This window comes from Colias croceus, chromosome 5 (genome assembly GCF_905220415.1).
Source record: "Colias croceus chromosome 5, ilColCroc2.1".
Lineage (NCBI taxonomy): Eukaryota > Metazoa > Arthropoda > Insecta > Lepidoptera > Pieridae > Colias > Colias croceus.
Window position 1 is genome coordinate 11,973,826 of NC_059541.1, and position 27,916 is coordinate 12,001,741.

A 27,916-nucleotide genomic window follows, 5' to 3' on the forward strand; every position below is an offset into this window, starting at 1 on the left:
AGGGTAAAAAAGTAAGGTCACAGAAAAGATTCTTAACCATTTATTAAGAAGAAATAAAACCATCAAGTCTTATGTAATAAATTAGTTTAATGCGTCGTCAGCGATGTTGCGACGTGTATAGTTCATGTTTCGTACAAGTCAACGTATAAATAATAAAAATAATTTATAATTAGTTAATGGATTGGTTATGAAACAGTACAGTCGACGCGGCGGCTCGAGAGTGGCTTCTTGGAGATAGTGTCTGGAAATAAAATAACTTTCATTAGTTTCACGATTACATAAATTTCGAACAAAATTAAGATTTTGTTAAAGACACTGGACTATTTTTTTTTGTTAATATTAATTTCCATTTACAGTTTTAAATTAAACGATGTTCGCACATTTTTATTCAATCACATTTACTTCAAATTCAGATCTACACTTTAGAATATACCTAACGGCTCATTCATAAGAATAGTTAGCATAAAATGTACCGATGCATCAATCTATTCAAACCCATCAATTATTCAATTTTTTATTCATTGAATAAAGCGCAAGTGTGCGTAACCCACAATATTTCGGGTCATTTGTAACAGGATGGCGGTTCTACAGGGGTCTTAGTACGCAATGACAAAAAGAAAAATGATGATCAGAACGCTGATACCGGATACCTTAAGATACTATAACGTTTTATATTAGAGTATCTTAACATAAAATATTATAGTATCTTCACCGTGTGTGACGCGCTTTAGACTTCTAGAAGCGCTTTTGAATTGTCAAAATACAGAGAAGAGCCAACAAGAAACTCTTGATACTCTTTTAAAATCATTTTACATTTCACTCACTTATTCCTCCTCCTCTTCTTCTTCCTCCTCCTCCTCTTCTTCCTCCTCTTCCTCTTCCTCCTCGACCTCTTCCTCTTCTACGACCTCCTCCTCCTCGGGTTCAGGCTCGAAAGTGGGCTCCTCATCATCCTCGGGCTCAGCCTTGGCATCCTCCTCACCTTCGGGAGATTCGGGTTCACCCTTCTTCTTACCGGGCCTCTCGCCGAACCATTTGGGCAGTCTCGCTGTTTTGGAAATTATCATTAGATATCGATAGGATAAATGGGGCAACATTTAGCGCTTTCTTTTTAATGAGTCCTAGAGGTTTTTAGGCAAATCAGCGCTATAAAGCAAATCTATGTAGTAATTCAGGCCCCGGAACCACAGACACAATAGAAAATCTACTGTGTCTGGGACTAATCGGGCCGCTTGGGGCTCAATGGGTTAATGTAAAAGTAAAATATCACGTTGAAACATGCGATCTTTTTATTCGTATTAATTAAAATTCTTATCTGTTGTGGTAAAATTTTTGCAACATAAGTGTAAAGCATTGATATTATTTGCCATAAGAATATGATATTTACAATGAATCTTATTAAATAATTCAAAAATTAAAAAGTATTAAATTGATAAGATAGAAAGCGTGTTAGTTACAATATAAAGCTAAACCTACTTTATTAGTTTCAGATGAAAAGGAAACGATTTTAGTAATGTTACCTGTGTCCTTTAAAAGTTGATAGAAGATTCTTTGAAGAGCAGCAGAATAAGCAGTAAGTAAATTATTATAGATTTTTACTATTGATTGGCTTTTCCTTAGAAATTTTCCATATTAGAAAATTAATAAAGCATCGTCTCTATCGACATTTCTATATTTTGCTTTATTGTTAAAAGCTTTATTCTCCAAAGCATTTTTGCCTTTTTTCTCTTTACTTACCCTTTTGCCTGCCTCCGAACTGCTCAGCCCTTTCATGCCACACCTTCTCGAGGAAGTCCTTGTTCAATTTCTCTAGGTCCTGTTGTGAGGTTATGATTGGGGTCAAATATAGGTATCATGAGGGAACTATGGTTACATTATCGTATTGATTAAATTTTGGGCGTTTTTTAAAAGATGTATAAAATATTTATTCATTTAGTTATATCTAATTGAATTTCTAGTTATATCGATACGATAATGTCAGTTATACAGTTGGAATAGGACCCATAACAGCAAGCCACATGGACATGAGTACGACATGCCATCGCGGGGCTAAATGTGGGAGGAACAAGATGCCACATTCGCCGCTTACTTTTTGTTCGGTTCATAAACTCCTCGTGTTTCTCCTTCCATAATTTATCCAAAACCTCCGAGACTTGGGTATCGTATCCCTGTATAAAATGTGGGCATTAACAATGTTGATTTATCAGTTCCTATGTTAATCCTCTTTTTCAATATAGGTACATAGGTACCTTATTATGATTAATTCATTTTTGCTACCTTTGATTTCCTATGCTTATACTGTTCCCGATAGATGACTATCATTTTTATTGTTCACTATAAGATCAAATAAATGATCAGCTTTAATGATTTGGAGTATTTCATAGAATTTTCTACTTACACCCTCGAACAACTTCTTTTTGTCGTCGTACGAACGTGTGTCAACGCGTCTTTCATATTTGGACGCTACTTGGATTTTGGGCTGCAAAAGAAATAATATTTTAGAGTCATGTTACTTGTAAGATTCAACTCAATGGATTTCTTAATTAATTTGAAACTTACGGGGTGCTTGCCTGTGAGTGCTTCGGGGTCAAGACCCTTTTTAAGGGCCTTGTGCCTCAACTGTTGCTTTTGTCTTTCTTTGAGCTCTTTTAACTGTAAAAAAATACTTGTATTATTATAATTGTCTCAGTAGTTTTTTTTACATCATGCTAACTTTCGACTTGAATCTAACTCATGGAGAACGTTACCAATTTTTGTGGTAGTAAAAGAAAAATTTACTTGTCTCATACAATAGTTATCTGTTAATTTTACGTATCTATACCCACTTATATGAATAAAGTTCTTTGTTTTATTGACTGTTTTAATTATGCGCAAATCCTGTTCAAGTGCAAAAAAAATCCAATACAAGAAAGACTCTTGAAACTCACGTCATAGTCCTGTCTCTTCTGCCTCTCCTCGAGATCGTATTTCTCGGTCTCGAGCTTGACGATGCACTCCCAGAGCTCGGTGGCCTTCTGCCGCAGCTTGTCCACGGAGAGACCCTCGATGGCCAGCGGCTTGATGCGGATGGAGAGAGAGATCCTCTTCTCCTCTTCCAGCTGCTCCTTTGTCTTGTTGCGTTCCAGTTGGGCGTTGCTGAGTCCGAATTGCTGGAAGGTCACGGTATTTTTAAAAGATGATTTTGTGAGCTTAAGATGTATAAAGATTTATTTGTATGATTATAATTTTATAAAAGCAGAAATTTGTCTAGAAACACCTATAATCAAAAATCTATCAGTTCATTTTGATCGGTCAGATTCTACAAACGAATTTTGTCAGACGTGTCTCATAAAATTTGATTGATACAATGAGTGTAACTTACGTTGTCGCTCTTCTTCTGAATGGTGAAGTTGGGGCCTTGCTTGCTGGAGGCGTCCTTCATCGCCTGGAGCATCGCCTGGCGCTTCTTCTCAGCCTCCTCGAGCCGCTGTCTCTTCTCTTCGATGTCGCGCTGTTTCTTCTCCTCAATCTCGCGGATGCGCCTCTCTTCTTCTTCCTTCTTCTTCTGGGCGAGGCGCTTCTCTTCTTCAGCGCGGGAAACCTGATCAGTTTACCAATTACTTATCAGATTTAGGTAATTATAAAGCTAGTTAATTTATCTCTTAATTTGATATTGCTAATGAATGGAAACTAAAGTAATCAACGTTAAAAGCACTATGTTCATCATTTTGTGATTAAATTGGATTATTTACCTTGCGCTTGGCCTGCTTCTCTTTGAGACGTTTGAGCTCATCTTCTTCCTTTGACCTTTGTTTACGCCATTCGTTAATGTATTCCTTCAGCTGTTCATCTAAATCCGACCGCTTCTGATCTTGACGCTGTTCATAAAAACATACAATTAATTTAATTACATTTACTATTTAAATGTTGTTATTATAATATATTGCTTTTATTTACATTACATTAGCTCTAAAGAATCCAATATAAAACAAATCGAAATAACTTTTAGCAGGATCGTTAAATATGATTTGGTAATAAATCCTTTATAACTTATTTGTATAAAAGACGAAATTACCTTGATGAATTCTGGATCTCCCTCACCCCTGAAATTATACAGATCGATTAATGAAATGCTAAAGACTTCGGTCTGCAAGTTCCCAACAAATAGTTACGATATATCGTCGTCAAGTTACGCGTAAACTTAAATATTTATTCGATGACTATAAATTATTGTTATATCTTCTGTTGCCGTTGGTAGGTCGTAACGATTTATTGTGAATCAGTTAAATTGACCGCAGGTATATTATAGCTTCTGTTAGGTATTGCATTATTTATTATTGTCTTAGTTGTTGTAGTTATACGAGTAATATTATAGTTTGCTTTAACAACACAATTTATTTACTGTTTCTTAATTATTTGATGTGAGAATATGGACATAAGTATTAACATTTAAGATATCTGTTAATTAATTTATTGTGTAAATTTAACGTATAGTATTATTCCATTGGTATTTTATGTTTGATATTTATTTCTGTATAATTGTGTATAATAGTGAAATATTTCGTTAAGATAATGCATATTTATACTGAATATAATGTTTTATATTGGACATAATATAAAGGAAGTTAATTATAATAATAATTAGGAAATGCATGCTTTGACACTACCGTGCAATTATGAAACATTAACGGAAACTCATCCATTCGAATTGACCGAATCGATGTGTAAAAGCGGCGCGGGCGCAACGCGAACATTCAAAAATAGAACATCTAGTTTGACCGTTAAAAATAACCGCATTGATTCGCTTGCTCAACACGATGACGGAAAAATTCTGGCAAAACCATAAATAAAAACGCCCGAGCCGCGTTAGTTAATACGACTTTTATAGTTAGTGACACCATAGAGCGGTGCAACTTACGCGATCGACGGTCTACTCCTAGAAACAGAAAATAACAATCAGCATCTACCACACATTGTCGCAGTAATCGTACATAAAGAACATGAAAGAGAAAAGAAGCAGTGGTTTATACGTTGCGCATACAGTCTCCATTACAATATTATAGAGTTATAGAAGTAGAAAATTTAAAATACTTTTTTTTTCGTTTAGTGCAATATTATTGCCTGTGCATTATTAAACGGCGAAGCGAAGCTGTGAACATTTTGAAGTAATCAATACTACTTACTCTTGTTTGGGAGCGGGCCTAGAGAGCGATAGCAGGAGCGGGGAGGAAAAATAAATGTGATTAAAAATCGTATTCTAATTGTATTCATTTCAAAAGCTAAGTAATAGAAGCGAAAACAATCGGCCACACTATCGGTCAAGTAGATCGTTTGAACGATGTAGAAAGCGAGAATGCGCCTAACGTTCCAAGTCGGTCTGAGAGCTGAGAAAGCGTCAACTTAGCACTAGAAGCGAAAATCTTAGCCTAATTGAGGCAAGCGTGCGAGTGCCGGAACAAGTCACTTACTTCCTGCAACAAAAGATTTAGGATACGGTGAGGGGTGCATCAAACCCGATACTAAAGAAATTGGAAGACTGAAGCTAATTGAATTTACAGTAGTGGTACTAAATGATAGATTTCATCAAAACAAGGTTCTAGAAGATCGCTAGGCAAAGAGACCAGGCCTCAAAGCTTAAAGTATCAATCGGAAGAGTTAAATCTCAAAGGGATCGCAGTATTCGTCCGAGTACTCACGTCTCCACGACTTCTTCTTCTACTTCCTCCTCTTCGGAGCCACTGTTGAGAAAATAAAGGGTTTAGGAATAACGCAGAGTAACATTTGCAGATAACAATGGATATTGTGGAGCAGTTAGCACATAGGTAACAAAAATTCGTTCTCTATGAATGAAATGTTCTTTGGGGGGTAAAAAAGATGCACATAGTGTTTTGGTTACGTTCATTTGTTTTGTATATAGTATATAGAGTAGTGTGTACATTGATCATCGTAAGTTACCTTTAATTTATCTGAAGACTTTCTAATAATTCAGAGTGTTTAAATAAAATAATACTTACGAATATTCCTCTTCGTCAGACATGTTGGTAGTTTGTTATTCTGTAAAAAAAGTTATTTTTATTTTAAATAATGAAGTAACGACGGCTTAATGTGCATTCATTTATCAAATATCTTGGCACAGAAATGACTTGCACTGTTTAGATTTAGGTACATTATCTATTAGTTGGCTTTATTTCAAAACGTTGTTTAATTAGTTAAACAATGTTTTGTGTTACCTACTACGTCGAGAATAACTGTCTTACCACAAAAAAACTTTAGACAGGGTTAAACTTTAAGCGCGGGTTCTATTTAATCTGGTTTTGTCGTATTTCACAATATAGACAACTATTAGTGTGACAGATCCCTGGTTTAAAGTTAAACTGTGTTTAAATTGTTTTGTGGTAATACCATAAAACTCTAATATTATTCATACAAATCGGAACTAAAAACGTAATTCATCATTTGGGGTCGAGTAGTCTCGTATCAGTGGTTGAGTAGGTCCTCTCTACTCAAAGTTGCAATAATTGTCATGTTTAATCACAAAGCAGCAGCTGCTTAGCAGCTTCTTATCTGCTTTGTGTGTTTGTTATTTTATTTGACTGCATGAATAAATGCATACTTTGCACGAACTGCATGAATGGATTGCGTATCTATAGGTACGTTATAAAAAGCACATGTTACGCAAGAATTATTTATCTTGACAATTAATAATAAATATAAATAAGTACTTTACCATTCATAAAATGACGGTTAAAAATATAGGTATACGGTTGAATTTAGAACCTCCTCCTTTTTTGAAGTCGGTTAAAAATATTTAATAAGCTGTTTGTGTCCTGAATAGTTTAAAGTAGGTATTTTACGAAAAGTCCCTCGCAATTTCATGCGCGAAATAATATGTTCTACAATATATTCTTATAATAATTAGAACTCAACTTATTCGCATTACAATTATTTTCAAACAAGAGTAAATTTTCAAAAATTTAAAAGTTAAGTAGGTACTTAGTTATTTTAATTTCCAGTAAACCTGTCTTAATTTTATGAAATTATTAGAGTCACTGAAAGTGAAAATTAATGAAAAAAAAAAACCTTTCATTGAAAAATCTTTCTACTTTCTACCTACCTTTCAAGAGATTCCGATTGAATACGTAGGTATTACAATCTTACAATGTACCTATAGGCTTTTTTCGAGGAAGAATAAATACTAATTAATGTTTATTTTTAATAAATCAATAACATACTAGCAATATGCTAATCAGTTTTGTCAATCAACTTAATAATTAAAAATTAGAATCTGATTCTTAAAACTATGTAATCAAGTAGTTAGTACAATATATTGAACAACAAAAATTACATAAGCTATGTACCTACCCGCTACAACTGTATATTATGTAAAGACAACGTTTTTTTTTTTCATAATCTTATCCTCAAGCTTCAGCCTCAATTCTTTGAGCCTTAGCTCAAAGAATACTAAAATAGTCCGATAATAATTATCTAATGGCATAGGTAGTTAAAGAATTCGGAGGAACGTTATGCATCTATTCATCTATTAACCTATTTATTAGATATGTGCTTCATATTCTCAATATTTTGTTGTTACCTAAGTACCTAATTTTATTGAAGCTCCAGTTTGTGTTCAAAGTATGTTTCTATTAAAAGAAGAATATAAGCAAAATAAAAATGCATAAAGATAGTGCATATTTTCAATGAAATAATTCATGACGTCACTTTCAGCTTTTCAAGGTCAAAAAATTTTCGTTAAGTTACCGCCAAAAATTTTCAATCGTCATTGATTTTGAATTTGGAAACACGTTAAAAACGTTGGAATTTCGAATCACAGTATCCGATAGGTAGGTAGCCTTAGATAATATTATACGCATACGTTCCATTATTTAAAATAAAGTTTCAAATATTTGTCATTATTGACTGAATGTTCCAATTTCCAAATGTAAATTATGTAATATAAATATATAAATATTGTTTATGAGCGAAATACGAAGACGTGTAACCTTATTGTTTACAGAGAGCCGTCTATTTTCAGCGGTTTTATCTTTCGAACCAATAAGCACACCTACAGATTGCGCGTTGGCACTTGTTCAAAAAGTGTATATTTGGCATCAGTATCAAATTGTGCCTCGAAATATTTTTTGCAATACAGATATATACATTTTAAGGTGGTTTTGATAGTGGTGGTGTTTAAAAAATTTAACTGGATATCTTTTTAATACGAAAAAAGGAAATTTTGATAAAAACTTGTAACTTTTTTTATCTGAGCCAAGTGACATTTAACGAATTTTTATTTGAATCTAGGAAATTACGTTTTACTATTATTTTAATAACATAATATCCCAACAGTTACAATAGTTTAAATATTTTCCAAAATATACTTAACACGAAATTTTGTGTCCAAAGAGGACGTTTTTCGAATTTTTCACTACCTATGTATTTATCTAAATATATCAGAGCAATGCAATCAATGTTCCTTGATTTAACTTATTATTAATCTGTGATTACTCTAATTGCTATTTTAACTGTGAGAATTTCCTGAATTTTTTTTTATCTCAGGATAACTTATTATCCTCTGAATTTGCAGAATCTGTATAGTATATATATAGGTACTCTATTTTTAACCTAGTGTACAGTGTATAGTGTAAGTGTTATACTTAAAATCATGTGTATCCACACGAAATCACGTAACATCCGTGTAACATAACTCCGCGCTAAACATAGTGTTGCTATACGCTGCCGACCCGATTTGGCAAACTCGCACCGCGTATTTATAGACACATCCTTATTTTCCATAGACACTTATGGTAAATCTACACACTGTACATTAGGGCACTGCACTACACCACGTCACTTACGTCGCACGGGTAGAAGACGGTCACTCAGTCACTTTAGCACTGGTTCGTAGACCGGCAGCACAGCGACGTTGGAATGTGGAGTCCGCGGCGACCGGGGCGGCTCTGAGCGGTTGCGAGCGATGTGCTCGCGCTTGCCCCGCGCCGCGCGTTTATTTTTAACCGCAGTCATTTTTGATCTGATTTCAGCCAGCTCCGATTTCTGTAGCGCACGGTGGAACTCTGAGCGTCCTGCGGCGGACGTGAAGGGCGTGGTTACAGTTGTACTAATTATTATATTTATCAAAATTTCACGGAAACTGATTAGACATGTTAATAAAGATAAAATTAAGCTTAAACAAATACCGAACTATAAAGATTAAAGAACCGCTAAGATGTTTTCCATTCATCGGTCATGAAAAACATAATTTATCGATGCAAATTGACATCGATAACGCGAGGATATAACACCAATTCGTTCCTTCTTTCACACAACCAAATTCAAGAACTCATATTAATATAATATAATTTTATACAATTTTGAATAATTGAACTTTTTTCATTAAGTTGCAAAAAATAGCATTGATTACTATAATCATCGCATAGTATTAGTAAGTTTTCAAGGAAAAAGGGAGAGTACGTAACTTAGATTCTAACAACGTACTGAAAGTTTTTATTGATCACCAAAAACAAAATAAAACTATTAGCTATTATCAAATTCCTCCATTTGTGAGTTACGATCTAAGGTTACGATGATAACGACAGACCACTACCTTGGTCAGAGAATATACAATGATCCAAGTCACTTATTCATATTAATTTCTTCATAAAACGCAAATGTGTCCGACTGACTGACCACGCAGGCACAAGACGAAAGTTTGTCTTTCTTTCATGTCCTAACGAAGAATTATCTCATATGTAAAGAAATTTCCTTTGACAACGCAGCTAAGCGCCCTGTAAATAATAATTTGACCTTTTTTTTCATTTCAAAAATGTTAAGGCGTCTATAACTAATTGCCTTGTACCTATTAAAGTCACTATTAAAAAAAAAACGTGATTGTCATTTGTCACTTTAATGTCAAATCCACGTGACATCTGTTTGTTTTCAAAGTTGTTTACATTTACATTTTAAATTAGTGCACAAAAATGAACTTACAATGGACTATTTTCTTTATTTAGTTTTATTATTTAGTGATGTATTATAAAAATGAATTCTCGGAATAAAATACTTTCACCATCCCCATCAACACCGAAAAGACGTCGTCTTGGAATTAGAAGGAATGTGCGGTTGTCTCAACTAAGTATCGAAAATATCAAGTTAAATACACCGAAACATTTACAAATCAATTCTAGAGTTAAGGAGAATTGCGATTCGCCGCCATTACCATGCAATCAAGTGGAGTATTTGTGTGATTCAGAGAGTAATAGTTCAATTAGTAGCGATATACCGTGCTCTCCCGGCATATTAGAGACGTGCAATATTTTTCATAATCTAAGCAGTTGGAAATCGTTTCAAGAAACCAAAAGCCCTAAAAATGATGCTGCGTCTGTTAGCACAATTGTTGACGAAGTATTTAATGATTCATTTCAATCGAAATCATTTATAAATTGTGTGCAAGAATTACCAAAGAATCAAAATTATCAGGATGAAATTGAAAAAACTTTTAATGAGATAAATCAAACTATTTGCCATAACGATTCCTTTTTTGATGAGAAGGATTCGTTTTTGCTTAATATAAGAGAAAGTGGTATAATCAATGAAAAACATACTAGAGAAAAGGAATTACCTCAACCAAATGTAAATAAAGGAAATAGCAATGATTTTTTTGGTCTTCCAATGATTACAAAAGGACTTTTTAAATCATATAGAAATATTGAAAAATTTTATGGTAAATTAAATTATGTTTCTACTTTGTTTATTGAAGTTTTGTTTTAACTCTATCTCTTTTGTCTAATTTGATTCAGTAAGTAAATTTCTTGATTGTCAAGCTTTAGGCTGGTTGCAGAGCTTGACCGACCATCAGTGCGTACGTCAGTCGCGCTTGTCATATGTATGCAAATTCATAGAACCGACCGACCATACGCACGCATATTGTCATGCGCATTCGTTTCATAGTCATACAATTGTTGATGCATATTGTCAGGACCGACGGTACGCTGTAAACTGTTCTAGATGCCCATAAGCTTATAAGTAAAAATTTCATTCCCATTTAATATTTATTTCATATTATATTATTTTTACATATAATAATAATTGCGATAAAATGAATATCGTCATTCTCTCAATTATTTAGATTGGCAAGAAGAGTGTCTCAATCTAAATGCAATAAAAGAGAGACGTAACTTAATTTATGCTCTGCCAACAAGTGGAGGCAAGACATTGGTAGCAGAAGTGCTTATGCTACGAGAAGTGTTGGTCCAGAAGAAGAATGCACTGTTTATTTTGCCCTTTGTAGCTATCGTTCAGGAGAAGGTAATGTTTATATTGTAAAAATGAGTAAACAATACTTTGCTATGGGATTATAGACTTTATATGTAGTTACTAATGTTTATATTCGTACAGCCTAGCTGTAATATTGGAAAATATGTTTATTACCACAAGGCACAATGTAATCATTCCATCGTTTCTTTATATATCATTTCTTTATACTACAACAAGTTTTAAATGAACAATTTTCATATATTGGTTTCAAATATAAACAGGGTTGTTCCAGCTAAGTTTTGTTAAATATATTTTTTTACAGATATGGTCCTTATCACCATTTGCTATTCAATTAGACTTCTTAGTAGAAGAGTATGCAGCCGGAAAGGGACACTTGCCACCAAAGAAAAGGAGAAAGAGAAATAGTATTTATGTAGCAACAATCGAAAAGGGTCTAGCATTGATTAGGAGCCTTATAGAGTTGGATAGACTAACAGAAATTGGCTTGATTGTGGTAAGTTCTTTTTTTTTTGAAAATTTAAAGGTGTGCTGGTGCTGGAAATTGAAGGCTAGGTGATAGCTGAAGAAATTCTAATGATATCTTTGTGTGTTTTGTTTTTAATATAGGCTATCCTCCTTAAATCCTTTTCATTTTGAAATAGATAGCAAAATCATGTCTTATTTTTATTCCTAGGTGGATGAACTGCACTTAATTGGCGAACCAGGAAGAGGTGGAACTCTAGAAACCTTACTTTCAACAGTAATATTTGCTAATAGTAAGTAGAAAAGTTCAAATTTAATTCCTAAGTAAAAATAAACCATCTTGTTACATTTACCTACAAAATAAAATTTGATAAAAATTATTGACTACCCACATTTATAATAAAATTAAAATATCTCCACAGAAGGTATTCAGATAGTAGCCATGAGTGCCACAATAGGAAACTTACCGGACTTGGCGCAGTTCCTGCAAGCTGAAGTATACCAGCGTGACTTCAGGCCAGTGGAGCTCACAGAATATGTGAAACTCGGCAATGTGTTGCACAAGATTGTATGGGATAAGGGTGGTATGGAGTTAGTACCTGATCGGCAGCTGGCTTTTGATGTAAGTGTTATAATTATAGAACAAAAATTTGCATAATATAAATTGATTTTGTTGTTGCTTTTACGTGATCATTGGCATAGAGTATATTTTAAAATCCTGACAACTTTAATTAATTTTAGTTTTTTCTACTATCTTGAACAATTCTTCATTATTTTTCATGCTCTTATTAAAATACATAAAATTTAAACAATAAAACACAATTATTTTGATAATGCATTTATTTTAACTTGTAAACATGTCTTATTGCTTTAATGAGCTCCATGAAGGCGTCTTTTTTATATTTAATATTGTTTTTTCTCCACAGATATGCAAAAATATGATCTGAAAAATTATCAGTATAATTGTAAAAGAATCGTTTTATTGCTCTTCACTGGGACTCACTGACTTGTGTAAAAATAATCTTATGATAAAACAATATTTATAAAAAAGTGGGATGATTAATTCAACATGTTTAAAGATGAGACAATAATAGGTTTTCTGACAGCCCCAGGGACTTAGGGAGATACAGCCCTTTACCCTTTATAGTACAAAAGCAAAGGCAATTAATAAAACCTACCACAGCCTCGCCTTTTTGGATTATCACAAATGGAGATCTAACCTAACCAAAATTTTAGCAAATATTAATGATTAATGCATTAAAACTATTACCTCGAGTGTATTTTCTTTTGCCAAATTTTGATTCGAAAATCTGGACAATCTTCTCTGGGACATGAATATTTCCTTCATTTTTATCTCTTTGATAGACAGCAATGGTGTCCCTGCAGTGTTTATACCAATCACTTATGGTGACTTTGCTTAAGCACTGTTGTCTAACTTCTTTGTATGGATCTTCATGAACTACAGTATTATAATTCCATTTTCGTGAGTATGCATATAATAAGTAAAACACATGTACTAAATCTATTTTTGCATTTTCAAAAAAAGTTCCTTTATTTCTCGAAACTCTTGATGATTTCATTTTACAAGTACGTTTATAACAACACCATGAACCAAATGATTTATTTGATGATTTCATAATTTTCATTGGAATGCGATGTTTACTACATTGTTTTTCAGAAAGTACTAGACCTTGTTCCTCAGCGAATGCCACACATTGCTCATTAGTGCCCAATTTTTTTATGACCCTCGCCAAATTCCACTGTGTTATCACTTCCTCCGTATAGAGGTTCCGATGGATAACAGGCCCTTCGTCATCGAAGTTGTCCTCAACTGTCGGTCCTCTAACAAGTCCTGAACTCGCAGGACCTGGTTTACACCCACTTCCACTATTTTCAGATGGTGCCATCACAATCTGTAATCGCGAGCAATCAGTGTCCATAGTAAATCAGTGTCCATAGTATGCGAATGTAGTATAGAAAAGCAATTCAAACAAAGTCCAAACATAAATAGCCCTCTTAAAAAATCGTAAATAAAAAGTATGTCAAAGCAAAAAATGAAAAACACTGAACTCAGAAGCGCGAAAGTATGTAAACAAAACTTTGAAATCCACGGAATGATTAATGAATAAACCTGTCAAATGTCACTGTCATGTCATATATAATAGGTACCAAAAATCAAAGAGAAAATTGAAAGAGCGGTTTGCGTTTCCGCTAAAAATTTACGAATTTGCGTTTCCGTTTACGGTGAAAATTTCAAGCTGCTTGAAATATTATATTAAACAAATTTATCATTTTCTTTCACGAATTGGAAAATTGGTGACAAAATTAAATGTATTTTTTTGTATTTTTTGGAAGTGGGAGTCGAGCACTGCTTCGGCACGAAATGGGTCAAGCTCGCACCGGGGAAGTTACCACACCCTCACAGGAAACCGGCGTGAAGTGGTGGCATATTAACAGTATGCCACCGCGTTTCGTACGGTGAGTGAGGGGTCCGGAGGCCCAAAAACAACAACCCCCAAATATGAACGCGGCATTATTAGGCAGAATACCCCAGGAGGGTACCGGCACCTGCGGTGCAGGAGAATCCCTCCCGCAGCGCCTGCGCTGCGGCAGCCCGTCGTATTCTGGGGCGGGCATAATTCCGCTCGGTCATGTGCCAAGGGGTTCGCAGAGCAAGCAAAAAAAATCACCCCCCTTCACTCTCACGGTGGACTTTTGTAACATACGGGGGCTGCACACTAACTTAAACGCCGTCCACTACCATCTTGAGACGGCTAAGCCGGCCTTGCTCTTCCTGACTGAGACTCAGATATCAACTCCGGCCGACGTATCTTATCTCACATACCCTGGTTTTAAGCTGGAGCATACTTTTGCACCGCGTGCCGGGGTATGCGCATACGTTAGGGAGGATATCTGTTGTCGACGTCTTGGCACCCTTGAAGGTGAGGATCTGTCTATTATCTGGCTGCATATTGACTGCGGCGACCACCCTCGCGTCTATGCTTGCCTGTACAGATCCCACAGCGGGAATACTGGTACCGACCGATTATTTGAGCACATCCAAGAGATGATCGACACCTTGCTTGTACAGTTCCCTTCTGCAGAGCTCGTGGTTTTAGGCGATTTCAATGCCCACCACGTTGAATGGCTCGGGTCGCGTACAACTGACCACGCGGGACGAACTGTACACGATTTTGCTCTAGCCTATGGCCTAACACAGCTGGTCTCATCGCCTACGCGAATACCGGATGTGGAGGGCCATACTCCCTCTCTTTTGGATCTTCTGCTGACCACACATCCCGAGAACTATCAGGTCTCCGTCGTGGCCCCACTGGGGTCATCAGACCATTGCCTGATACGGAGTATGGTGCCACTTATGGGCTCGAAACAGCAGACACCTGCAGCTCGACGCCGTGTGTGGCACTACAAGTCGGCAGACTGGGACGGAATGCGTGGTTTTTTAGCTTCCTACCCATGGGGGCCTGTTTGCTTCTCCTCGGAGGATCCCAACGCTTGTGCTGAGTCTATCACTGACGTGGTACTGCAGGGTATGGAACTATTTGTGCCATACTCTGTTGTGCCCGTTGGTGGTAGATCTAAGCCTTGGTTTGGACGTTCCTGTAACATGGCGTCTCGTCAGAAACAGGAACTTTTTCAAGCCTGGGTTGCAGCAACGGCGTGTCGCGATCCAAGCGTTGGTCTCATCAGGAAGAAGTACAACTCTGCCTCCAGATCCTACAAGAGAGAAATCGCTAGGGCTAAATCCAGTTATATTGGTGCACTTGGTGATAGACTAGCGCGACTTCCTTCGGGAACACGGGCGTTTTGGTCCCTCGCCAAGGCCATCCAAGGTAACTTCTGTCGTTCATCCTTTCCTCCTTTGCACAAGGACGAAGACTCTCTGGCCCATTCCGCTAAAGAGAAAGCCGAACTCCTGGGCGCTCTCTTTGCTAGGAACTCGACTCTTGATGACAGGGGAAAGACACCGCCTACCATCCCGCGGTGCAACCATTCAATGGCGGATATACGTTTCACACAACGTGCCGTTCGAAACGCTCTCTTTTCCCTTGACATCCATAAGTCGACAGGGCCGGATGGAGTCTCCCCTATTGTGCTTAGGACATGTGCTCCTGAGTTGGCACCGGTTGTAACGCGTCTTTTTCGGCTCTCTTACGCCAAAGGAATCGTTCCGAACTCGTGGAAGACTGCTCTTGTCCACCCAATCCCTAAAAAAGGCGATCGCTCAAATCCGTCTAACTACAGACCGATCGCCATCACCTCTTTACTCTCCAAAATAATGGAATCCTCTAATGGTCGCTCGACTGGTGATCTTTTGGTGTACCTCACCCACAGATGGGCGGAGGCGGTTGAGAGTAAAGGGGAGGCATTGGCTGTAAGTTTGGATGTAGCGAAAGCCTTCGATCGGGTCTGGCACAAGGCACTTCTAGCGAAATTACCATCTTTCGGACTTCCTGCGAGGTTATGCGATTGGGTTGCCAGCTTCCTGGAAGAGAGGAGCATTAAGGTCGTTATCGACGGTTCCTGCTCTAAGCCTCTTTATGTGAATGCTGGTGTCCCACAAGGCTGCGTGCTATCTCCTACACTGTTTCTTCTGCATATCAATGATTTGTTACAAATCAGTAACATCCATTGCTATGCAGACGACAGTACGGGGGATGCTCTTTATCCCGGCCGTGCGAACACCTCAAAGGAAAGCCTCAATGAGAGCCGAAACAAACTTGTGTCTGAAGTCGAGTCTTCCCTTCAAGAAGTCTCGGATTGGGGCGAACTTAATCTTGTTGAGTTCAATCCCCAAAAGACACAGGTTTGCGCGTTCACCGCTAAAAAGACCCCATTTGTCGTAGAACCTCGGTTTAAGAGTACTCCCCTTAGTATATCGCCGAAAATCGGAATCCTCGGAGTTGAAATCTCGAGTGACGTTCAATTCCGCAGTCATTTGGAAGCGAAGGCTAAATTAGCCTCGAAAAAGCTTGGTGTGCTCAGCAGATCGAGACAGTACTTCAAGCCGGCCCACCGACTTCAGCTGTACAAGGCTCAGGTGCGACCGCATATGGAGTACTGTTCTCATCTCTGGGCCGGAGCCCCACAGTATCAACTCCTTCCTCTTGACCGCATCCAACGTCGAGCAGCTCGAATTGTCGATGACCGTAGGCTTTCCGATAGGCTCGATCCTCTGTCAGTGCGAAGAGACGTTGCGTCTCTCTGTATACTGTACAGAATCTACTATGGGGAGTGCTCTGAGGAATTGTTCCACCTACTACCAACCGCACAGTTCCACCACCGGACCACACGCCGTAAAAACCAGTTCCATCCGCACCATCTGGATGGTTGGCGCTCCACCACTGTCCGCTTCACCCGCAACTTCCTTCCGCGTACGGTGAAACTGTGGAACGATTTGCCACCTGCGGTGTTCCCGAACAACTACGACATTGGGGCCTTCAAGAAAAGAGCTTATTTGTCCATAAAAGGCCGGCAAAGCACCTGCAACACTTCTAGTGTTGCAAGTGTTTATGGGCGGTGGTGACCACTTACCATCAGGTGGCCCACCTGCCCCTTTGCTTGCTCTGACATAAAAAAAAAAAAAAAAATTTGTAATTCTGGCAGCTAAAATTTATTTGAAGATTGCCAAACAACGTCCCTAAATTACTTCAGTATCATCAAATTCAGGCTGCTTGATTTTAAATCCGATTCTAAATTATATACTACCTGGCTCCGACCGACTCGTAATTTTTCTGTTGTTTTACAAAATTTTATCACATAATAACCTAATCCCAATCCAACTAAACAGAAAATCAACAAAAATATCCTTCGGCCTTACATTACTTTCTTATAAACAGAATGTGGCATAATCAATGGATCTAAGGAATGTCTAAATAATTATAATGTACTTTTGTTTAGAAAGTATAATATTATAATATTCTATTTTAATTTATTTATATTCTATTTTGACCGCGTTTTCCCTAATCAGAACTAGTTGAAACAAAGGCACATTTCATTACCTACAACTGGTTGTAGGGATGAAGAATATTATCAGAAGTGAGATCCAATATTATATTGTTTTAGTACACAGAAGCTGGCAGTAGGCTAGACCCGGACTTCGTGGGGGGTCTCGTCAGCGAGGTGGTGCCCGGTGACAGCTGTTTACTGTTCTGCCCTACGAAGAGGAATTGTCAGAGCGTTGCAGCGCTTCTTTGTAGCATGCAGCGGAGGTTAGTGATCAAACAATGTTTATCGATGATTTTGCCATTGAGTTACTATGTACTACGTACTAGAGAGGACATCACTACTGCACTATTTGTAGCACGAGTTAGAGTCAATCGTCTCGAACAGTATTTATTTGTTGTATTGATTGGTTTAAATTTATAAGTAATAAGAGGCAGAATATCTACAAAGTGTATGACTCACCAGACCAGACCAGCGCGCTTGTCGCACAGATTTTGTTCGTGGTGTCCTCTCTATACGTAGTAATAATACCTCAATGAATTTTGTCTTGGTCTTTAGATACTTATATGTTATTATATTATATTAAGCAGGATTTTATATATTGATATTTTAGACAAATTTTAGATGAATTAATGCTCTTAGAACGCGTCCTGCGTCATGGCTTTTCGTCATTGCTACAACGTGTCGAGCTCGAAGCAAGTCAACTACGGCACGGATTTCGTAATGTTGTTCTTTCGGCAATTTTTACAACGCGTCGTGAACGTTTTTATTAGACCCATAACACGAACAAAACGTGAAGCTTTATTTTGAAATGAATATTTTTTGGAGGCATTGTGAGTAAAATTTCAAGGTCGCGTCATGGCAATACCATCACGTCATTGAGTAAGGCGACGATTTAGATTTTTTGTAGATTTCGCGACTCTAGCGAAGAAGTTTCACTTCTGACACGTATATACGCTCTTTTTTTCGTTCAATGCGCGTTTTTTTAATCATTGAGAGTAAGTTGTATATAATTATGTACATTGTAGCGACATGCTGCAGCACCGCAACGCTGAGCGCGCGTCGCTGCAGAGCGCGCTGGGGGCGGAGGGCGCGTGCGCGGAGCTGGTGCGGTGCGCGCGGGCTGGCGTCGCCTTCCACCACGCGGGGCTCGCGGCTGATGAACGCGCGCTGCTCGAGCAGGCTTTTCGGTGCGAGCGAGCATATAATATGTACATACATACGCACACACACACACACACACACACATGGGCAAACACAAATACACTTAATTACTTGTGGAAGTGTGGAAAGTATTCCGGAACTATTCAATATACTACAGATGCTAGTTTTATGAAGTTTGGGAAAACCAAACAATAGCAATTTTGGGATCATTCTAAAGCATTTGATTATGTTCAACACAAAATGTTGCAACGAAAACATTTTTTTTATGAAATCAAGAATACTGCTTTTAATCTAGACAACTTCATACTTAACTAACCGAATCCAAAAGTTTTCATTGAGTGATCAGAATTGACCATACACAATTAAACAAATTGGTGTCCCACAAGGTTCTATTCTATGCCCGTTACTATTTCTAATGTATATTAACGATTTGCCATTCTTATTTCTACTTCCTTCCTCATTTAATTGCTGTACCGATTATACTTTTAATCACGATAGTTTACTAAACTAAAAGCAATTTTTTTGGTATACTTATATGAATCTCTAGAACACAAAATATGTTCTTTATTCGTATATTTCTCATAGTTCGGGCGTGTTATCAGTACTATGCTGTACGTCCACACTAGCGGCGGGTGTGAACCTGCCCGCGCGGCGCGTGATAGTGCGCGCGCCGCGGGTCGGCCGCGAATTGATCAGCTTGGCTGCGTATAAGCAAATGGTCGGCCGCGCGGGCAGGAAAGGGCATTGTAGCGTGGGTGAGTGACATGTAACATAATGAACATTGCGAATGTCAATATTGTGATATCGAAAATTTTTAATTTGTTTGGTTTGTTTACGTTACATTGTAATAAACGTTTTTGTTCACTCTTTTATCATTTCAGTGTGTATGATGATTGATGTCATATTCCGTCGAACTTTTTGGTTCATGCCGGTTCTCTAGTAGTCCTGCGATATCATTGACGTGCTATTAACAACTAAACTCACACGTGGCAGTAATGATCAAATTAAATCGTATCGCTCATTAAACAACTCTGCTTAACATAATATGCGTAGGCAGAGTTTTTCCTCGGACATATTTTTTTTGTCATGTTATTAAAGTTTTGATGCATTTTACTTATCATTTACATTTATTAAGAAGAATTGCATTGTATAATCGAATATAGCATATCCGACCGCGAAATTTCATTTCATAAGATTTTGTCACAACCCTTGATCATATAATACAAATCACCAGGGGAAAGCATCATAATCTGTGACGAGCGTGACTGGCCCCGGCTCCGAGCTGTGCTCGCTGGTGGTCTACCACCTGTCCGCAGCCAACTGGCTACCAGTATTGAGGGGTTGCTATTGAGTGCTGTAGCTTTGAATCTCGCTACTGATGTGGGAACTTTGAAGAAACTGCTTGGGCATACTTTGTTGGCTGTTACGGAACAGTGAGTTTGGTTTTTTTTCTTTAATAGGATTTTTATTTTGACGTTATTACGTTCAAATATGCTTTTTGGATGTAGATTTACTGTTATGATGGATAAGTACTAAAATACAATAGATACAATTATATTTATTCCGCACAGGGTTCCCGAAAACAGTCAGGAACCTCCTCCTTAGCAAACGATCAATTTAATATAAAAAAATCATAGCATGAATAAGAGAAAGCCATTTCTGACCATTATAAACAAACATTTCATTTTTTATATTTATTTTCCTTTCTGAAACTTATTTCATTTCATTTCAGAAAGGAAAATAAATATAAAAAATGAAATGTTTGTTTATAATGGTCAGAAATGGCAGGAATAGAATCATTATTTTACCCAAATAATTTCAACCAATTATACTTCGGTATAGCATTCTAAAATAAAAATAAAATGTTCCAGAACACTCAATATAGACGAAGTATGTAAACAGAATGTATTGGCACTAATAAAAAGCGGTGCTTTAGAGTTTGTTGGCCAAAAATCTGCATCAGTTAATGAAGTAGATAATGAATTGAAATTAGCTGTTAGCAAACTTGGTAATGCTGCGATAAAAGGTAAGATACATTTTAATTTAGATAATATTTTGATTCTGATTCTTAAGACATTTAAATAACTTATATTATCAAAATAAGTTAGGAAATTGTAAGCTTTCTTGTGTTACTAGCGAGCGATCTAGCTTTTTTTATTTAAGCGAAATCCTGAACTAAGTGAGTCCCGACTGTATTGGCATTCTGTACACTAGAATTTTAATGCGTTTTGTTCTAGAAAAACTTTCTCCAAAATTTTGAAATCACTCATCAGCTGGAAATTGGAATATTTCTTAAAATACGTCACTTTTGTGCAGGATGTCTAGATCTGCCCATAGCAAGACAGTTATTAGCCGATCTAGATCAAGCCTCTCGCGGTCTAGTGCTTCTGGGCAGTTTGCACCTGTTGTATCTAGTCACTCCACATGAAATTGTCATCAGACCGGACTATAGGCATTATTACTCACTGGTAATTATCGTTTTTATTCACAGATTTATTATTGTCTTTTAGTATGACTCTTTACGATGCTTACCTTCATCTTCATTCATACCTTGCAACGTATTCAAATATTTTAGCTATTTTATGAATACATTTTGAAAGATACGTTAACTATTAAACATTTTGAAATAATTATTTTTTTAGTGTGATTTGGAAAACAGGTATATTTTCAATAGTTTTTTCATTTAGTACTGTGACTTGGATGAGGAAGGAGCTCAAACAGCGAGAATTTTGGGCATTACTGAAGTTAACGCGATACGCATGATGACTGGCAAACCCATCACGGTATGTTTCTTACATATGTCATTACTTTAGGTTTTGATCATAATATTGTTTATTCAAATAAATACAAAATATATGGTCTGATCGGAAATGAAAAGAGTTTGTGCACGCCAATTTTTTTCCAACAAAACAAGCTCATTCTAACTACTTTTGCCTTAAGGTTCCACATATTTTAATAAATTATCCACGTATTACGATTTTAAGCCATATTGCAGAATGTTTCGGAGCAAGTACTGAACAGGTTCTATCTCGCGTTAATGCTGCGTGATCTCTGGAAGTTAACGCCTGTTCCTGTTGTAGCTGACAAGTGAGTGTATTTTATATTTTAGAACGATAGTTGCAAGATAATGCATGTGGTTTAGAAAATGGATTTGAATAATGGAAAAATATTTATGAATCTGGGGGCACGGCAGTGCCCCCGCCAAGACCAGCCAAGCGAACAAGCACGGGCACTACCTACCTTTTCTCGAAGCGCTTCGACGTTTTTTTGAACCCTCATAACTTGGGTTTGGATTATGATAGATCAACAAAATTTTCGGGATATATTGTCAATAGCGGACTTATTGAACATATTAAGTTTTAATTACATTAGCTTCTATACTTCAGATTTTATTTATATCTAAAAAACGCTAATTTCGTCACTGACTCACTGATGATCATCAAAATTCTTAAGGTATTTCCTAATGTCCTAGAAAGCTGAAATTTTGTATGTAAGCTAGTATTAGCACACAAACAACAAAAAAATTATAAAACTTGTAACTTTCATCCCCCAACCCCTTAAACTAGGGGATGGGAGTTTGTATGAGACCTGTAATTTTAAATTAAATTTTGATGACGCTAGAGGTCTAATCTAATAATCTAAAACTTGGTTCCCCTAGATATATATATGTATAGGTACTCCTTGTTAAAAAAAATTAAAACTTTAATCGACATACTTATAAAATTTTGTTACAAACAACTTACAAAAAGAAATGAAATCCCACCAAAAACATTTTCATGTAAAATGTTGCCAAGACGAGCCCATATGACTCGCACTGTCAAAAAGTTATCAGATCTCATGTAGAGCGAAGCTTCTAACACTACACGCCCTAACTCTACAAGGCCTAACTTCACAAACTCTACACCTTAGTCAAAATATGTGGCTTGGCCGTTCGTTACTACAAGAACTATTGTATAACACAAAAGTAATGCACAGTGAATTAATTTTTCACCTTACGCCGATGTGAATGTAGCGAAATGGCCAAGCCACATATTTTGACTAAGGTGTAGAGTTTGTGAAGTTAGGCCTTGTAGAGTTAGGGCGTGTAGTGTTAGAAGCTTCGCTCTACATGAGATCTGATAACTTTTTGACAGTGCGAGTCATATGGGCTCGTCTTGGCAACATTTTACATGAAAATGTTTTTGGTGGGATACCTATATCCAAAAATTACGTATGACTTTTCGAAGTTAAGAACTATTTCCTATGATTCAAAATTTTAACTATTACTTAGTTAATAGAGCCGTGATTATTTTGATGCAAACTTTCTTTACCTATCTTTACTTTGACATGGTATTTTTTGTAGATACCTATGTGTTTTTCTTGTATCTTCTATCTATCTTATTTTTAAACACCTGTATTCCTGTGTCAACAACTTTTACATAATTTCTCAAAGATACAACGTATCCCGTGGTCTGGTCCAATCGGTGATGACGTCATCGTCTTCACTTGCGTCAAGCGCGGCGCGGCTCTGCGAGTGTCTGAGCGTGGAACCGTTCTGGCAGTTCCACGCGCTGTTCCACGAGCTCGGTCTGCGCTTGCGCAACTGTGCCGTGCCGGAATTGGAACAGCTTATGGAACTGCCGGCGGTTAAGAAGGTAGGCTTTGGGTATATTTGATTGTTTATTTTGATTTTTCATATTAAATAGTAGTGTAAAGCTTAAATTAACTTAATAGATTTATAAAAGAAGTTAATTTTTGTTAGTGTTATGATATCAGAAGTAGGAAGCTTAATATTTTTTCTTAAAAGCTTCCCAAGCTTGAAAAAAATTCCTTAATTTCGTAACTCTTCTCTATTGCTTCTACCTAAAGCTCAATTTGAATTTTACTTAAAAAATAAAAATATTCATACGAAACTTTTACCACCACTTTAGGCAAATTGTCACATTAAGCCTATAATTCAGTCTCAAAATATTACTTGCAACATTTTCTACAAATAAATAACTAGCAATATTCATACAGGCACGTGCACTACAACTGTACCGCGCGGGGTACAGGCGCGTGGAGCAAATAGCGCGGGCCAGCTCTGAGGAGCTCGCAGCCTCCGTGCCACATCTCGCACACACCGCTGCTAAACATCTGATAAGTGCTGCACGGGTAGGGATACTAATAACCATTAAATATTAAGATTTCCACCCGCGGCTTCGTTCACGTTTTCATAGAAAAACTCGCATAGTTCCCGTTCCTGTGGTATTTCCGGGATAAAAATTAGCGTGTCTTATTCTGGGTCTTCAGCTACTTACATACCTACCAAACTTCATTGTAATCGGTTCAGTAGTATTTGCGTGAAAGCGAAATTTGAGCGTTACTTTTATAACTACATACATTGTAAACACATCGAATTACGAATTATTCTTATTGTGTACATTTATGAAAGAAATATTTTAATATTGTTAAATTATCTTTTTACAGATGATGTTGATTGAAAAAGTGGAGAATTTGCGAGCTGAAGCCGAAGACGTTATGGAAGATTTGAAGTTGGACGATAGACTGAATATAATATGAGGCAATAATATATATCAAATCAACGAATGTATTGTGTAAATAAATAAACATTTTTATCAATACAATTGTTTTTTTTATTACTACTCATAAAATATTACCTTTCCTTACATATTTTGTGTATGCCGTAATAGATGTGTAGATAATCAATTAAATAAATCAAATTATGTAGGTCATAATGCTCGCAAATAACAATTTATATTTTCATACATGGAATGTTTATAAATTGGTTCCAGTTGTCTTTGAATTTATAAAAAATAACATAATTTACTTTTTCTTATTACTTACTGACTCAAAATTTTGGCTTGGTTATCCAAAGAATGAAAGTGATGAAACAAATTCAATTAAAAATACCCTCGAGTTCTTTTTGGTAGGCAAGTGATCACAGACATCTTTGCGTATAAATAATTATATTAGCTATGCTCCGCGGTTTCACCCACGTGGCTCCGCTCCTGCTGGTCTTAGCGTGATGATAATTATATAGCCTTCCTCGATGAATGGGCTATCTAACACCGAAATAATTTTTTTAAATCGGACCAGTAGTTCCTGGGATTAGCGCGTTCCAACAAACAAACAAACTCTTCAGCTTTATAATATTAGTATAGCTGATATTTCATAAAAAGACACCTCACCTGGTTATCAGATGAGTGGGTCGATCTTAATTCGGATCTCGTAAGTACTAAAAAGGTATATAAATAAATTAAATTAAAATAAAAAGCAAACATATCAAACAATCAATTTATTCATCGCTTCTTATAGAAACACGGTTTTAACGACAAAAATGGCAATTTATTCTTCTTAGGCGGCTCATTGACTTTCGTGAACTCCATGAAATAAAACACGTTGTTGCTTTTATCCAAATCCTTCAGTGAAAAGCCCATCCTTTGAACGTCGTTTATGAATTTGTCTACATCGTCGAAACGGCTCTCCACTTCTGCTATTAATAGATGCCCGCTGAAATATGTATTTTTATTTACATTATCTCTATTTATATAAAAGCGATGGTGAGTAATTAGGACATAATAAAATTACTGGACTAAACAATATTTAAATTTAGCAGGGAAGTTGTTTATATGCCAAAGGGGGCTTTTTATTATTTAAGGCTGCGAATATAATTTCGGGAACAGTTAAACTGCTTTATCGTACATGATATTAATGTTAATAAATGGTAGAATATCTATGCTTTGGCCCATATTTCTGTCCTATCATTAATAATTTGAACAATTTAAAAATAACTGGGTGGTAAACTATGAATTTCTATGCACTTAACTTTACATAGCAAGTGATTTCAATCATCTTAGTGCATTTATTTCAGTTGCAACATTAATTACGAAGCAAGCAAACCCACTTAATTTTCTAAACAAAATAATAACTAAACACATAAATTTTATTTCCCTCCCAAAACAATAACTTACCCTTTCTTCAAAACGCGATTAGCTTCCACGATAAACTGAGTCAACTCCGTGCCCATGAGCGCCAAGCAATAAACAGCTACATTCATTGAACTGGTTAACAGTGGAGTATGGGCAATATCACATACTTCAACATTTGGGTTAAACGCTACTAAGTCGAAAGATCTAACTTTTTGTGGCACTCGTCGAGAAAGTATACCTTCTCCACACCCCATGTCAACTATTAGATGGGATTTCGGCCTGAAAACGATTTTTTATTAAAATTGATCGATCCAACTAAGAATAGGATTACTTCGACGCCATTTTGTGACGTCAAAAATCATAATATACGTACTATTATTAAATAACACGAATTAATAACAGTGTCAGTTAAGCGATAATGTTTTATAAATGGTGTAAAAGTCCAACAAAATACATAATATTATAATTGTAATGGAAGAAAAATCCAAGTAAATCGTATTTTTCAAATAACAATTGATACAAAGAGGTAATTGATGTTACCATTCTTAATTGGCTTGCACTTAGGTATGTGTGTAACTGTGTAGCCATAGAGGGAAGAATGGATGGAGAAAAGATATGATTATTGGCATATTGATTACAAAAATAAACTTACATTTTCAATATCCTTTTCAAAATAACATCGAGGGGTTTTACAGGCCACTTCTTCACCTGCTGCTGGTAGCCCTCATGGTATGTTTGGAATGCATTAGGGTCCTCTTCAAATAACTTTTTGGCATCCGAACCAGATGATGTATACAGCTTCTCGTTTAAATACCTAAATTGTGCAGCTAGAAGGAAGAAAAAATACAGATCCTTCGTTACAATTACGATTTTTGTATGATGTCAGGAATGACGTCATAAAGGTATACATAGTCGCAAGACTACCATTACTTTTTTATGTTGAAATTTTAAGCCAATATGGGCAAAGTTTAGTCTAATACTGTTTCTACTAATATTAAAAACAGAAAAATTGATTTTTGTCAATAGAATTTAACAACAACAGGATTATTAATATGTTGGTTGGTAATCTATAACGAAGGTTCTCATGGACAATATAGTACAATATATTATGTAGACTACCTTTAAGTCGCTGCAACATTCGATCCCTCAAATTGCTACCGTTAACTTTTACTGTACTTCTAAGATTTTGTTTTTGTAAAACATTTCTTAACAGTTGTTTTTTACGTTCCTCTTTTGAAAGTGGCTTTTCCTCTATGAATGTTTCTTCCACAGCTTTTTCTTCTTCATGTTTACTTTTTTTTAATTTCTGTTTTTTAGCATTAATTATGGCTTCATCAAGTTTGTCAGTGTCAAAATTATCCATTTCAAGGCTCTCATTTAAGTCAGGTTTTTTATCACATATGTTACTTTTTTTATCATTTCTTTCATGAAGTCTTTTTTTTCCTACAACTTTTGTATCTGAACACTTTTCACTTCGTTTATTTTCTAGTTTCTTAGGTTCTGTTTCTATGTTTTTAATAATATTATTACTTTTAGCATCACTTTGTTTATTTGCTAAATTCTTGTGTTCTGTGTCTATTTTTTCGACAATATTCTTACGTTTAGGTATGTTTTTCATTGGGGAAGACTTATTTTGCAATAAGTTCTTTTTCTTAACAATACCATTGGATATAATAGGTGGTTTCTTAACCTTTTTATTCTTCTTTGGATGGACAATTCCATTGGGTTTATTAACTTCATTGATATTCTTTTCACTATTTTCTTTTTTGATGATGTCATGATTTTTATTATTCGGCTTGGGTCTGTTTTTCTAAAAATAAAACGTTCAATTCACACGTTAGCTACTGTTACTTTAAAAATAAAAATTTGTAAGACTATGACTTGGATAAACATAAGACTTACTTTTATTTCTTTTAAAAAGTCCAAATTTGAAGCCGGGACGCTAGCCTCCCATTCCGGTATTTTAAACATTTTGATTATTATAACTTAAATAATAATAATTCACGATAAAATTAAATAATTCATAGCGTGTTTACTAATCAAAAACATGTGAGCGTAGTTTAGTTTTGACCATTGACGTATGGTATCAGTTATCTTATCAACACTGACAGTGACAGTTCATCACAGAGCTCGTCACAGACTTATATTATGTTTTTTTATTT

The 27,916-nt window shown here is 36.2% G+C and overlaps 4 protein-coding genes across 14 annotated transcripts; 1 reads left to right on the plus strand and 3 right to left on the minus strand.

Annotated features, from left to right (window-relative positions):
• Nucleotides 1–67: 67 nt before the first annotated feature.
• On the minus strand, nt 68–8,983 carry LOC123692089 (troponin T, skeletal muscle). Of its 10 annotated transcripts, none has more exons than XM_045636723.1 (15): nt 8,835–8,983; nt 5,994–6,033; nt 5,676–5,717; nt 5,448–5,450; nt 5,163–5,180; nt 4,898–4,915; nt 4,055–4,082; nt 3,732–3,857; nt 3,362–3,580; nt 2,928–3,149; nt 2,560–2,652; nt 2,399–2,479; nt 1,738–1,816; nt 825–1,048; nt 68–241 (listed from the first exon to the last, which is right to left on the minus strand). In XM_045636723.1, the coding sequence occupies exons 2-14, from the start codon at nt 6,014–6,016 to the stop codon at nt 825–827; spliced, it is 1,176 nt and encodes a 391-aa protein (XP_045492679.1). In that variant the 5' UTR covers nt 6,017–6,033; nt 8,835–8,983; the 3' UTR covers nt 68–241. The 10 variants fall into 10 exon arrangements, with proteins under 10 accessions (XP_045492679.1, XP_045492680.1, XP_045492681.1 ...); XM_045636724.1 differs by lacking the exon at nt 1,738–1,816 and adding an exon at nt 2,090–2,168; XM_045636725.1 differs by lacking the exon at nt 5,448–5,450.
• Nucleotides 8,984–9,905: 922 nt separating this feature from the next.
• Nucleotides 9,906–24,446, plus strand: LOC123692090 (helicase POLQ-like). Its single transcript, XM_045636734.1, has 16 exons — nt 9,906–10,699; nt 11,105–11,283; nt 11,555–11,746; nt 11,927–12,008; nt 12,138–12,337; nt 17,800–17,945; nt 18,708–18,869; nt 19,429–19,598; nt 20,078–20,276; nt 20,715–20,869; nt 21,160–21,311; nt 21,531–21,626; nt 21,839–21,930; nt 23,276–23,477; nt 23,842–23,976; nt 24,292–24,446. Exons 1-16 carry the CDS (start codon nt 10,018–10,020, stop codon nt 24,382–24,384), a joined length of 2,937 nt encoding a protein of 978 aa, XP_045492690.1. The 5' UTR covers nt 9,906–10,017; the 3' UTR covers nt 24,385–24,446.
• Nucleotides 12,538–13,849, minus strand: LOC123692091. 2 transcript variants are annotated; one of them, XM_045636736.1, is made up of 3 exons: nt 13,786–13,849; nt 12,986–13,628; nt 12,538–12,658 (listed from the first exon to the last, which is right to left on the minus strand). In XM_045636736.1, the coding sequence occupies exons 2-3, from the start codon at nt 13,620–13,622 to the stop codon at nt 12,555–12,557; spliced, it is 741 nt and encodes a 246-aa protein (XP_045492692.1). In that variant the 5' UTR covers nt 13,623–13,628; nt 13,786–13,849; the 3' UTR covers nt 12,538–12,554. The 2 variants fall into 2 exon arrangements, with proteins under 2 accessions (XP_045492692.1, XP_045492691.1); XM_045636735.1 differs by lacking the exon at nt 13,786–13,849 and having other exon boundaries at nt 12,986–13,653.
• A 659-nt stretch (nt 24,447–25,105) lies between the features above and the next one.
• Nucleotides 25,106–27,826, minus strand: LOC123691993 (ribosomal RNA-processing protein 8). The gene is made up of 5 exons (XM_045636593.1): nt 27,657–27,826; nt 26,874–27,564; nt 26,407–26,581; nt 25,797–26,033; nt 25,106–25,335 (listed from the first exon to the last, which is right to left on the minus strand). The coding sequence occupies exons 1-5, from the start codon at nt 27,723–27,725 to the stop codon at nt 25,125–25,127; spliced, it is 1,383 nt and encodes a 460-aa protein (XP_045492549.1). The 5' UTR covers nt 27,726–27,826; the 3' UTR covers nt 25,106–25,124.
• Between the last annotated feature and the right edge of the window lie 90 nt (nt 27,827–27,916).